The following is a 12,554-nucleotide window of genomic DNA, read 5'->3' as shown; positions in this document are numbered from 1 at the left end:
TATATATATATATGATTCATGTGATACTATTATATATATCAGCATTAGATTATTATAAATCTAAAGATATTACGTTAATAAAAGTAATCTTACATGTTATTGGTTTGGGTATCAGTAAATTCTTTATTAATGTTAACGAAATATACGGATTAAGAAGAGCAAAAATATTTTTACTGTTTTTATATTAAAAAGAAAATTCATTTTATACGAAATGTTTACGTCTAATGTATATTATTATAAAAAAAATAATAAATGTAATGATACGGGTGTTCTATTTCTATTAATACATTTACAATTAGAAGCATGTCATATGTACAATAACTCAAAACTTAATAACTGACGCAATTGGATAGCTTCTTCTCATACTCATGCATTTCTCTCTGTCAATAAACAGTGCGTCGACTTTAGATTTCAAGTCTGTTTCTAGATTAGATCTAGTCCGTAATAATTGTTGATGTTGCGCTTCAAATCTTTGTAACTTCAAGTTCATTTCATTTATCATTGTATTTATAGTCTCCACTTCTTTGATCATTCTGTGAACCCAGACCATACCGTAAGGATAATCAGCATGCATTATCAAATAAATGTTTCAAATTCAATTTTATACCTGAGTTGGGCGTAATCTTTACATAACTCTGCTTCAGGCCGGTGTATCCTGCTCTCAAGGCGGGTATGTGCCACTTTCAAGGCAGAACTCTTATCTGCAATGGCTTTCTGCATTAGTTGCAAGTTCTTTTCAATCTCAAATATTTCTTGTTGGATCTGTAACAGAGAATGCACAATATACAGCACCAAAACCAAGTCCAAGGAATGTTGATAATCTTCTGTTACTTTGTGTAAATGTATTTGTAAGTTTTCTTTCGCTTCAAGAATTTCTACTGCCCTCCTAGCTAACGCATTATTCGTAAAGCCCCATGCTTCCCACATTTCATGTCCAACTGCGTTTATCGCAATTTCAATGTCACTTATTAATTGACTAGATTTCGATCTTTCAGTCTGCGACTTTTTCACTACGTTATTCGAAGCTTCAGCCCATGACTCTGCTTGTGTAACACTGAATATCAAGTTTAGCATAGTGTAACACGATCCATACCACTTATTCTTGTAAATTACTACCTATATCTATTACCTGTTATCATATTTTTCAATGCCACTGTAATATTGCAGGCCACGACTGAAGTTATTCATTTGGTGACAAGTAATGTCAATCCCTAATGCAGTTTCCTTGTTCCTTATATCAATCTCTAACTGATTCTGTACTGCTCTGCTATTTGTAAGCTGAACATAAGAATTTTATACAGATTAGAATCTATAATTCAGCACAAATTTGATCATTTAAGCGTACTTGATTGATACATTTATCAGTGAAATTTTCCAATTTATTCTGACAATTTTTCACCACCTCCACCTCTTTCAGAAGAGCATGTTCAACCTGATCATGCACCAGGTCAGAACCTATTTACATTTTGTAGTATTAGGAATACAATGTTCAAGTTCAAGATTGTTTCATTTAAAACCTGTCCTAGCTTCGCGATGGTATAAACACTCCTGAGCTATGTGCAATTGTCCCTCTAAATTTTCTATAGCCCTTTGCAAGTTACGACGGCATTCCTGCATCTTTGTGTTCGCAATTATCAACCGTTCCAGTTCCGCAGCCACTTCATTCCTCCAGAACGTTGTGTCTGTAATTCTCTCTCCCAACTTTCGACCAGTTTCCGTTTGACCGTTCTGTACCTTCTCGTCTGCCTCTCTGAAATTACATCAATAGATAACACGTCGCTTTAAATACATTTGAAACTTGGATAGAATTTTATAATGATTTTACCGCATCATTCGAACGGTGTCTTGACGTAAGTTCTCAGAATAATTTCTGTTACTGTTGGATTCGTTGTAAAGACCCAATTGGTTCTGCACCCATTCGTATGGTCCATATCTGGTGAAAAGTGCAGCTCGAGCTGCATGCGCTGGATTTCGGTCAAAACCGGTCACCAAATTTGGGAACCGCAATGGTTCTGTGGCCATTCCATCAGGCATGTAACAGGTGTCTGATAACATGTTCGTTGTAGGTTGTGCAGGCCTGAATTACAAATACAATGTTTGAACAATGTTTGAAAAATTAATTAAACTAAATATTTGTTCATTTAGATCTTTATAAAGTTCAGTATGAGTCAAATTGACTTAAAGATCTAAATATCTGTTCATTTAGATCTTTATAAAGTTCAGTATGAGTCAAATTGACTTGTAAATCTAGTGTTAATAGCATTTGCAGTCACTGGAAGTCCTTACAAAGAGGCTGCTTCTACCATTTCATATCCCATAGTAGGTCGCCATGGATGAGGTTTTGGAGTTTTATAAAATTCACCAACCCGGACAGGAACAGGTGAACCAGTGACTTGCTCCATGCATGGCAACACGCCCACTGTACTCCACGGTTGAAGTTGCTAAAATAAATACAACAAATTAGTATAAACACTTTTTTTTATAATAACAGAATACCGACCGAATACATAACAGTTTCTCTTTTATGGGTATCCATGGTTGTTTTGCAATGAAAAAATTCATGAAATGAAAATATTTAACGTCAATGAAGGTATTTTCGGCAGATTGTCTATCTTATTCAATTTAAAAAGATTGAATTTAAATTCAAATGGGAGACTCGTTTAAAAACCGGAAACAAAATCATCACGTGACGTCTGTCATATGATTCCAGGCTAGTCAGGTGCTCCACTGCCTTCTGCTTCAGTTGTAGTTTGGTCAGTAGACGTTCTGACTCGCCCAAAATCTTTTTCATCTGAAGCATCATGACACGGTTTCGTAGTGGTTTTATTTTTACCTTTGTATTAGCCGTCGTCTCTCAAATTTCACCGTTGTACGCCAATAACGCGGTGCCCGTATTAATATGGGGCGGTGCAGGCTCCGATTCGGATTCGGGGAGGCATTCGATAAATCCGTTTTTGAAGACAATTCGCAAAGAATTCGAGTCGTTCCTGCATGAGAAACTGGAAGGCTTGCCTCCTGTTCTCCTTTACGTGAAACAGAATCTGTGCGTCGAGGATTTGAAGAAGCACAAACAGGTTAGTGTACTCGATGTCTTTGACAATTTTTTGATGGCTGCAAATTTGAATGATTCGAATAACAACACAAGGCAACCTTGTATATTTCAGCATCTTCAACCGACCATCACTGGCGATTCAGTTTATTATTTTCCCGCAGTCGAAACGGCAGTTAACGTTATTGAGGATTTACCTTTTTATAATACAACTTACACTGATTACACAGATTCGATATCCGAGGGGCAGTTGTCAGTTATGACAATTAGCAATTTAGATACTGTTCCACAGACGTATGAAACATTGAAGGAATCTAATCCTAACTTAACTGCTATTCTCACGGGAAGATTGTGTAGTTATAGACAGTCCGAACGTGTTAAAAGAGATGTTGCCGAAGACGATGATTCGTTTGTTGTACAATCGGATAGAGTACTTCTGTATTCTAGTCAACGTTTGTTAATGAAGGTAATTCTAAAACAAAAATATTATATTTTTAAAGAATAATTTAATATAACTCTATAGTGTATGTATATACATTAATACATGTTGCAGATTCCAGAAGAAAATAATGCTCTGGTGCTTTCGAAAAAGTGCACAGCAACTGAAACTGAAAATGGGAATGAATTGTTGTTGCACTTGAGCTGGACAAGTTCAGAAATGGATGAGCATAAAGCACCAATAGATAAACTTACACTTTCTTTTAAATTTGAAAGTAAGACTGAGGGCTATTATACTCTTAAAACAGTTAATTACCAGAATAACACAAAAACTAGTATTAATAATAGCTTAACAACGAACATGGATATTGTCTTTCCAAATACATTCTCTTATCATTGTTCAAGAAATGTTACCTTTGAAAAAGGAGATAATTATTCCCTAGTAATTCAAGATCTACAAGTGCAAGTATTTCCTGATAAAGATCAAGCTAGAGAACCAATATTTAGCGATGCATACGATTGCGTCGGATTCACTACAATTCCAATTTGGACAGGAATATTTGTTACTACCATATTAGGTATAATTATGATGTGGGGTCTTACCATGATCATGGATATTCGTACTATGGATAGATTCGATGATCCTAAGGGGAAAACAATCACAATTTCGGCTCAAGAGTGATATATTACATTGAAGTTAGTAAAACAAATGTTCTTATGTAAATATATAACATAAGTAGTAATGGCCCAATAAATTGTTAGATTGTCAGTTCCATGCTCATGTGTCATACATATATAATAATCAATAAGAGCCATTGGTGACTTACTCTGAAAACATTGATTTTTTTAAGCTCAGTTGCAGTTCTTATTTCAATCTGATGTAATGTTTTACTATGAAAAGATAAATTTAAGCATTCCAATTATCTAATATGATGTATTTGTTTCAGTATTTGTATATTTGTTATGCATAATAATACTCTTACGTCATAATGTTTATAACAAGACGGTTAAATTATAATTCATTTCATTATTGTACCTTTCAGTAATAAAACTGTCTTGTAATATATTGATAATTGATTGAAAGAACTTGAAGTTTCTAACAAAAATTCGTATGTAAACTTTCGTGTGTTGTAGAGTGCTGCGTGTTGATGATAAAAATTAGTTACCCAAATATACACATATATAACGTATATATATATTTGTAGATACATACAAATACTTGCATACATGTATACATAATGTCTCAAAGAATCGTTGAATTCTGTATTTCCTATGTTGATTTCATCAATTTCTTTCATTCTTAGTAATAAATTTTAAAAATGTTATGAGACCATATTATAAACTTTTAATATATAAAAAATGTACAATATAGAATTGTGTATAATTCTGTTGATTTATAATATAATACCTATGTTTTACATGCTGCAACCTCTGCTCCGTGTATTACCATGAATACCATGGAATATGGTGGTAGGATAATCACCTGTGTGGGTTCTAATATCATAGGCCAAAATGATGGTAAATTTCCATTAGGTTGTAATTCTAATATCTTACCATTCATCTTTATAATTCTGAACAGAAATAGAAGACATTTAATATCCTTTATATTGAATCGTATTAATTAAATAGAAATGGCATACCTGGATTGCAGATTATCAGAAGTAAGTGCATACACAAAGAGTTTTGCACCTTTATGGAGTATAGGAAGAATTCCATGAATGGTTAATCGAATAGGAACTTCATTTATATTGATTCCATATATCGTAATTGCAGAAACTCTGTTAATTAGTGCTTTTTTAGGAGTGCAATGAGCATAGAATCGTACACCACCATTATTATTTTTGGATGAGCTTAATTTTAAAACTTTCTCTGATACAAAGTGTTTATACACTACACTAACCCACCAGTCTGGATTTGGTTTAAGATCTGGACCTACCATAGCATAATTACCACCAAATAATGACTGTCTTGTGACAACATTTACTCCAGTACTAGCACTATATCCTAATTTATCAAGCCATAAAAACCCAGCCACAAATCTGTCTGATAATTTTGGTGCACCTCCGCCAAAAGCTGTACTAGTTTCCGCTGTAAGTCATATATTTAATCTTAGTTTCCTTCTGTAATTTGCTCCATCATTAATTTTCAATATCTATTTATATAATCACATACATAACCACATAAGAATATCCTTCTCAGATGCTTTGATAGCCTGGTTCACAGATTCGATTTGCATTGGCAGATAATTGAACGTGGAAACATTAATAAAATCAGCAATTTGTGCTTCTCTCCCATTAAGATAGTATTGATGCCAAGTAACATAGTTTACACTGTCTTTATCATTTTTCAAAAACGTTTCTGTGTAATTTTCTCCCATACGATTTTTATCTCCTATATGATTCACTTCTGGACCAACAAGGATACTATCATTGTATCCTTGTTGGTTTAATAGCTCTCTTAATTGATAATAATCACTTGCAAGTTGTGTTGCATTTACACTTCTGTCAAACACATGATGGAATGAATTTGGTTCTGAAATTACATATAAAATATCAATAAAATACACTGGAAAATATAGAATATAATATTGTAGCATAACTTTACCATTTCCTAATTGCCAATCTAACTTCATGTGCTTCTCTTTGGCAAATGAAATTATATTCTTGGCGTTAGTGTTATTCCACGAATTGTTAGCGTCTCTAATTAATACGTTTAAGTCGAAAATCATGCGTAATTTTGATTTCGATGAGAAATTATATAAATTTTCAAAATCTACGTCGGTGATTGTAAAGTTACTTATATCTTCGCCATCCACAGGATTAATTAGTTTTTCGTTACTTATTTGTATCGTCTGTGTTTATAAATTTATACGGATTATGGGAATTTGTGTTGAATTAAAAAGAGGATACATTAAAAGATTAAACAAACCTGATTAAAAAAGAGGCAGTCCGAAGATGTACCACCTACTCGAACGTAAGCGGGTGCTAAGTGTCGCGCTAAATTAATAAATTTTTCATTTTCAATTGGAAGATTTTTCATATCACGCAATAAAGACGTATCGAGACCAAAAGATAAAAATCTCTTCGACACGATATGCAAAGGTGAACGTTTTAAATTCAAGTAATACACGTGGATAGTATTTGTTTCGTTGATCGCACTGTTCAAATTCCATGCTGACAGTATTAAAAATATCATACAAAATCCCAGTATAAGTAAGCTAAAAACAGGGCATAACGTGGTGTCTGTAATTCAAGAAGAAAAGATATGCAATTAATTCAATTTAAGTTATACAACTTCATAACAAAACGTGTCATTTAAAACCAGATTTTAAATCTTCAGACATGCGCAGTTTATCGCAAAACATGGCGGTAAGTCGTATCCCAGTGACGTACATATAATACGAAAATAATAATGTGCAGTATATTCTTTGAAACATATCTTTCACGCGTATTTATACGCTGCGATACGGGTCACATAAAATAAATTAATGACACTGCGATTCACCGTTAATTAATATAATTACTTACGAGTACGAACTTCGCCGAGATTCTCGTATTGATTTTTCCCTCGCTCATTGATTATAAAATAACTCATAATTATAGATTTTCCCAGCGATTTCTAGAGTATCCTTAATTAATTATTTTTACTCTGCATAAAAAAGATACACGTTCGTCAATTAATGTAAATTCTGTTTATAGCAACCATTAAGTAGTAAATGAATGTAAACTATTAGTACGGAACAGGGCCGAATACATTATGGGAAGCACCCTACTTTATATTTTGTCGAAGTGTGGGAATAAAAATTATTAAATGTTCAGACTAGAATTAAATTGTATTATTTTTTTAAGTGAACAACACAAACACAACACGAACTTTTATGTTACGAGTGAATTTTTTCTTTGTCACGTTACATCCAGGTTGCAATTTTTCCACATCGAATCGACCTTTGCAGCGATTATATTTTTTCTGTCTAGAAACTGTAATAACCGGGGAGAATAGCATGCCTGATTATGCCGTTTGTTGACGTGCATTTATAGAAATTTAATTGGAGTACCTTTCGTGGATATTTGATCAGGAATTGAGTCTATACTAGAGCTGGACGACTGAAAGAGTGCAAATCTACAACGGTGTTTAGCAATACGATTGCGATAAGACAAACTGCGACGACGTTTTTGTCGTTTAATCAATTGTTGTTTCGATTCTGAGCTACTTAATTCATTTTCAGCCCAAAATGGTTTGTCGCTGTCGTCCGACGCTGGCAGCATCAGTTCTGAGGACTTGGATTTGTACTTTTCTAAATGAAAGAAAATATTACGCCTATTAACAACGTTAATCACTTACTGTTTCCGCAGATTTCTCTCCGCATGGAAAATACGAGTTATTTCCAATCTCCGATCGAGTCAGTATCCCGAAAGATACTGCAGAATAAAATGATTGATTTTCATAACCTTCATCGTTTTCCGAACTATACACCGTTTTTTTAACATCACCGCTGGCATGATAGCCCATCGCTGGTTTTATTGAAATTTTTGAAAATATAACACGTTTTTTTTTCATCAAATTTGTTGCATATGTTTTATGAACTTATTCAGTTTTTATGTTACTTAGGACTTTAAAATTTTTAAGTTTCTAATTGTAGTAGCCATTTGGAACGAATGGTAGATTTTTTATTGTAGAGATGCAGTTGCAGTTACTATATAAAATTTAATTTATAGGTGGAATTAATGGAAATATATTTTTGTTATTAAAATGCTTTTATTGTAGTTTTTGTCAAAACAAAAGCATATGGCCATAAGGTTTTCTTTTTTATAAAGCCATGAATTACAAATAATTAGACTTTAAGATCACAATGCCACAACAGTATGTTACAAAAGAAATTAAAATAAATCTATACAGTCAATATAAAATTTCCTTTTCTATATTTCTACTGTTGGGAGAAAGCAATAAAATCGAATGCACAATCGTTGCATTTCCTCTTGTATACTTCAAACATCTTTCATGTTCAACATTTTCCTTTGATGCCAACAGGACACAGAATTGCCTGTTCTTTCCTTTTTTTTTCGAAACAGTTCTTACAAACTTCAATGTTTATCACATGTAGATATACATGTACATACATACATATATGTAAGTATGCACAAACAAGAAATCCTAATCATTTTCTGATTTTCTACGTTTCTTTGAACGTGGACTGTCTGTATCGTGAGGACTTGGTGTAATATGACTTCTTTTCCTCTTTATGCTACTTTCACTAGCCTCACTGCTACTGCTTGCTGCAGTTCTTGTTTCTCTTCTGAGTGTTCCCTCACCTGTAACTTGTACCAATATCTAGAAAGCAGAAACAGTATAATTAATAATGATATTTTAATGTACATAAAATGTATGAAATTCCTGTTTAAATTTGTACCTGCATATGCTGTAGACATTCTTCCTGCATCGAAACAGCCATTTTATAAATAAAGGTATCGTGTTTATTGTACATAATGGCATTTTGAAACATTAACATGACGTCACGTTGAAAATGCATTGTGGACCTAATGGTGCCATTGTCTATGTTCTTTTTAATCGTTGATAAGTCCATAGGCCTGAAGATAACTGAATGATATCCAGGTGCTTGATCTTCTGTGATTGGCCTCAAGAATACAGATGCATATTTATGTGTAGCCAGACGATTATAAACTAACATAACTGCCTTTTTCCATGCTCTGTAATCTGCACCTTCTCCGGTACCTTCATTTTCTGGCTCACTGTCGATAGACGCATTTTGCTTTTTGGAGTAAGTTTTCATAGCTCGTCCTCCGCTTAATTTACTTAACGATGATTCTTCCTCGTCCAATTCAACGGTTTCTTCTCCAGCACTTACTATTGGTTCTGTTTCCTTTTTTATATTTTGTTCGGCGTCTATAGTCTTCTTATCTTCCTTTTCTTCCTTTATAGGGATATCTTCTTTCCTTACTTCCAACATAGTAACATTCTCTAATCGAATTTTGGATTCTTCCTCTACTTTAGATTCCTCAAAGGTACTTTCTTCTTTTTTAATATTAGGAACATCAATCTCGCATTTGATAGGCTCCACAAATTCTTGCTTTGAACTTTCAATTTCTTCTGGAGACACCAGTTGAGTGGAATCTTCTACAATTGCTGTTTCCTCTATTTCTTCTTCCTTAATTTCTATGTCTTGTAAAATAGAGCTGGTCGTATCTTCAGAAGAATCCTTTGTATCTTCCTTCTTGAATTCGTCTGTGTAAATTTCTAGAGTTTCTTCTGTGTGTTCCTCTTGAGATTTTTCTGGTGATTGTTCGCTTACCTCGATAATAGTTTTTTCTTTTATTACAATTATAGGTTCCTCTTTAAAAGATTCAACTGATTCTGTACTTTCAATAGTATTTTCTATGATTTGTTCTTCTGTTATTTTTTTCTTATCCTCTGCACTATGTACACTTTCATCATCTTCTAAAATCAAACTAATGTCCTGAGACTTTTCAGTATCTTCAGTACTGGGAAGATCGTTTGTTACCTCAGAAGAAACGCTAACTACTTCTGCCGATGGAACATCCTGCTGTTCACCTGTAATTTTAGCAAGGTGCATCTCTAGTTGATCTAGTTCCATGTTTCCTTTATTATCCAGCTCTTCAGAAGACTCCCCTTGCAGTTTGTTACTGGGTGACTCTTTAGCCTCTGATACAACAACCTCGGTTTCTTCTTCTTCTTCTATTTCATCTTCTACCATTTCATCTAGCTCTTTTATAGGTATTTTAGAATCAGCTTCTTCTGCTTCTGCATTTGAAGTAGAATCCATAGTATCCAATTCCTCGACTATCTGTTTTTCTTCTAATGGTACATCTTTGCTATTTTCACCATCGTTAGCCTCTAACTCAGGGATAAGTTCATCAGGTACTGTTACCCTTTCATGGTTTACCGAGTCTTCAGATTTTACTTGTTCAGATATACTAGATGCAGTTTCAGATATTTCTGTAACAATAACTTTAGGTTCTTGGGGCTCAATTGCAACCGTTCCTATAATTTCTGCAATATTAGAAGTGCTAGAATCAATTTCTTCAATAGCCATCTCACTTTCTGGCGAATTAGAGAGAGATACAACTTCATCTACATCCCTAGGCTCTGGTCGTTCTGTGACTACTGGAACTTCTTGAATTTGGGGAACAGTAAGAGTATTTATTGTTGTAGTAGCTGTATCTAGAGTCTGTGGACTTCCAGTTATTTCTTCTTTTATTAACTCTTCTATATCGCCAATGATTTCATTAATTTCATCTTTGTCTATTACATCTGCCATGATATCTTTACGTATTACATCATCTATATTATCTATTATCTGTACCATACTTTCTGTGACTGGTATATTTGGTGGATTAATTGTAAGTGGTTGAGTAGCCACCGGTGTATCATTCTGAATTGTTATCTGATGAACAGATTGTGGCTGTAAGGTATGAACTTCTGTGGGCACACTCTGTTGTGGTACAATGTTTGGGGTTGACTGCAAATTTGGTAGAGTACCTCGTTGTGCATTAGTGGGCATTTCAAGTAACATAGACAAAGTTGGTGCACCAACTGATGGTCTTTCTGGCGGTGCACTTGTAATTGCAGTAGAAACAATCTGATGCAGTTGTGGAGTAACATTTTGTGTTAATTGAGAATTTGGAATTTTGGGACTGGAACCAAGTAGACTTGTAATTGTAGGAGAGCTCACCTGAGCTGTAGTAGTTGTCGTTTGAATTTGAGTAGTGGGACTTGGTGACTTCAATAGACTTGTTAATAATGGTGACCTTCCACCTTTACCCTTCTTTTCTTCTTCATCAACTGTTTCTGTTGTTTCTTGAAGTTCTATTGATGTTTCAGTAGATTTACGTTGATTTATAGCAGATGCTCCTTGTGGAGAATTTAATTCCTGCTTTTGCTGACGTTTAACTAACCATGCAGCATGTGCTCTGGCTTTTTGTTCCTGTTCACGTTCTTCCTGTTCAATTTCAAGCCACATCTTTTGCAATTTATCTTCAGTTATAGCCCCAGATTTTATCATATTTAGTTGGTTTTTTAGTTGTTGATATTCGTCCCTTTGAAAAGCTAATATTTGTCCTAATTCGGCTATTCTTTCTTGTGTTAGTTTCCTAACTATAGATTCACCAGTTGTTTCTCCACTTTCTCTCTTCTTTCTCTTCGGTGTGTCCGCATTTTCCAATAAATGTGCATATTGAATGGCACAAGACTTTTGAGAAAACCAATCTGGTGGCCTTAATGTTTCCTTTTCAACAATTGCCTTTAAGGATCGTGATACGCTCATCCAGTTTTGATCACCAGACTTTAACACACTAGATGCTAAACATAGTTGTTCACGTATATTCCAATTATCATACGTTCGTTTTAATTTTAATCCTAAAAATAAAGGTCATATCAATAAGAAGAATCATTAAAAGGACATAGTGAATGTATGAACAATTTGATGTAACATTTTCTGTCAGGGATGATAATGTTTTGAATAGTTGTTGTTTATATTGTATAGGTTAGAAAGGAATGTTGACTTATTTCATCTATTTCATATGTAGAAACGAAAACAATGAACAAGATTCTTAAGGTTTTGTCAATAACAGAAAATACACGTAGTTTGATCCTATCATAAAGCAATAAACTTTAAACATTTAAAAGACGCGTATTAATATTTAATAGTTCTCTTAACCTTCAAATCACAAACAAGAGTAAATAACTAAGAAACTTACGATCGTGTACCGATGACATTTTTACGAGCAAACACTTTATCTCTTCTTTAATATATACAGAAAAACATGAAGATTCACAGTTAAATTATTGCGAATTTCTTCGTCGACAATTCTTTACACAATCAGTTCATCATAGACACATGCACTGTTCCTTTCTACTGGAACATGGAACGCGTGGACAGCTGATTTCAAATCGAAGCAGGGAATACGAGAAGCGGAACTGTAATGGCGGATCCAAAGTAAGCTGTCAAAGAATGGTGCATTATAGTTTTGGTTTGATTCATGGATCATCAAATATAATTAATCTACGATCAAGTGAAAAGTTCATCAATATG

The 12,554-nt window shown here is 33.9% G+C and overlaps 4 protein-coding genes across 6 annotated transcripts; 1 reads left to right on the top strand and 3 right to left on the bottom strand.

The window, feature by feature from the left end:
• Positions 1-322: 322 nt before the first annotated feature.
• Positions 323-2,653, bottom strand: LOC116431527 (tektin-3). The gene is made up of 9 exons (XM_031987090.2): positions 2,501-2,653; positions 2,287-2,441; positions 1,826-2,077; positions 1,518-1,750; positions 1,346-1,455; positions 1,130-1,278; positions 832-1,054; positions 608-762; positions 323-533 (listed from the first exon to the last, which is right to left on the bottom strand). The coding sequence occupies exons 1-9, from the start codon at positions 2,534-2,536 to the stop codon at positions 323-325; spliced, it is 1,524 nt and encodes a 507-aa protein (XP_031842950.1). The 5' UTR covers positions 2,537-2,653.
• Positions 2,654-2,701: 48 nt separating this feature from the next.
• On the top strand, positions 2,702-4,871 carry LOC116431521 (uncharacterized). The gene is made up of 3 exons (XM_031987081.2): positions 2,702-3,074; positions 3,165-3,515; positions 3,603-4,871. The coding sequence occupies exons 1-3, from the start codon at positions 2,802-2,804 to the stop codon at positions 4,167-4,169; spliced, it is 1,191 nt and encodes a 396-aa protein (XP_031842941.2). The 5' UTR covers positions 2,702-2,801; the 3' UTR covers positions 4,170-4,871.
• Positions 4,810-8,145, bottom strand: LOC116431518 (heparanase). Of its 3 annotated transcripts, none has more exons than XM_031987073.2 (7): positions 7,829-8,145; positions 7,015-7,135; positions 6,416-6,729; positions 6,092-6,338; positions 5,660-6,019; positions 5,128-5,575; positions 4,810-5,058 (listed from the first exon to the last, which is right to left on the bottom strand). In XM_031987073.2, the coding sequence occupies exons 2-7, from the start codon at positions 7,079-7,081 to the stop codon at positions 4,896-4,898; spliced, it is 1,599 nt and encodes a 532-aa protein (XP_031842933.1). In that variant the 5' UTR covers positions 7,082-7,135; positions 7,829-8,145; the 3' UTR covers positions 4,810-4,895. The 3 variants fall into 3 exon arrangements, with proteins under 3 accessions (XP_031842933.1, XP_031842931.1, XP_031842934.1); XM_031987071.2 differs by lacking the exon at positions 7,829-8,145 and adding an exon at positions 7,542-7,822; XM_031987074.2 differs by lacking the exon at positions 7,829-8,145 and adding an exon at positions 7,361-7,514.
• Positions 8,146-8,231: 86 nt separating this feature from the next.
• Positions 8,232-12,367, bottom strand: Brd8 (Bromodomain containing 8). Its single transcript, XM_031987057.2, has 3 exons — positions 12,220-12,367; positions 8,895-11,878; positions 8,232-8,815 (listed from the first exon to the last, which is right to left on the bottom strand). Exons 1-3 carry the CDS (start codon positions 12,236-12,238, stop codon positions 8,639-8,641), a joined length of 3,180 nt encoding a protein of 1,059 aa, XP_031842917.1. The 5' UTR covers positions 12,239-12,367; the 3' UTR covers positions 8,232-8,638.
• Between the last annotated feature and the right edge of the window lie 187 nt (positions 12,368-12,554).

This window comes from Nomia melanderi, chromosome 13 (genome assembly GCF_051020985.1).
Source record: "Nomia melanderi isolate GNS246 chromosome 13, iyNomMela1, whole genome shotgun sequence".
In the NCBI taxonomy this organism is placed as follows: domain Eukaryota; kingdom Metazoa; phylum Arthropoda; class Insecta; order Hymenoptera; family Halictidae; genus Nomia; species Nomia melanderi.
This window is presented reverse-complemented; position numbering and strand designations above follow the sequence as displayed.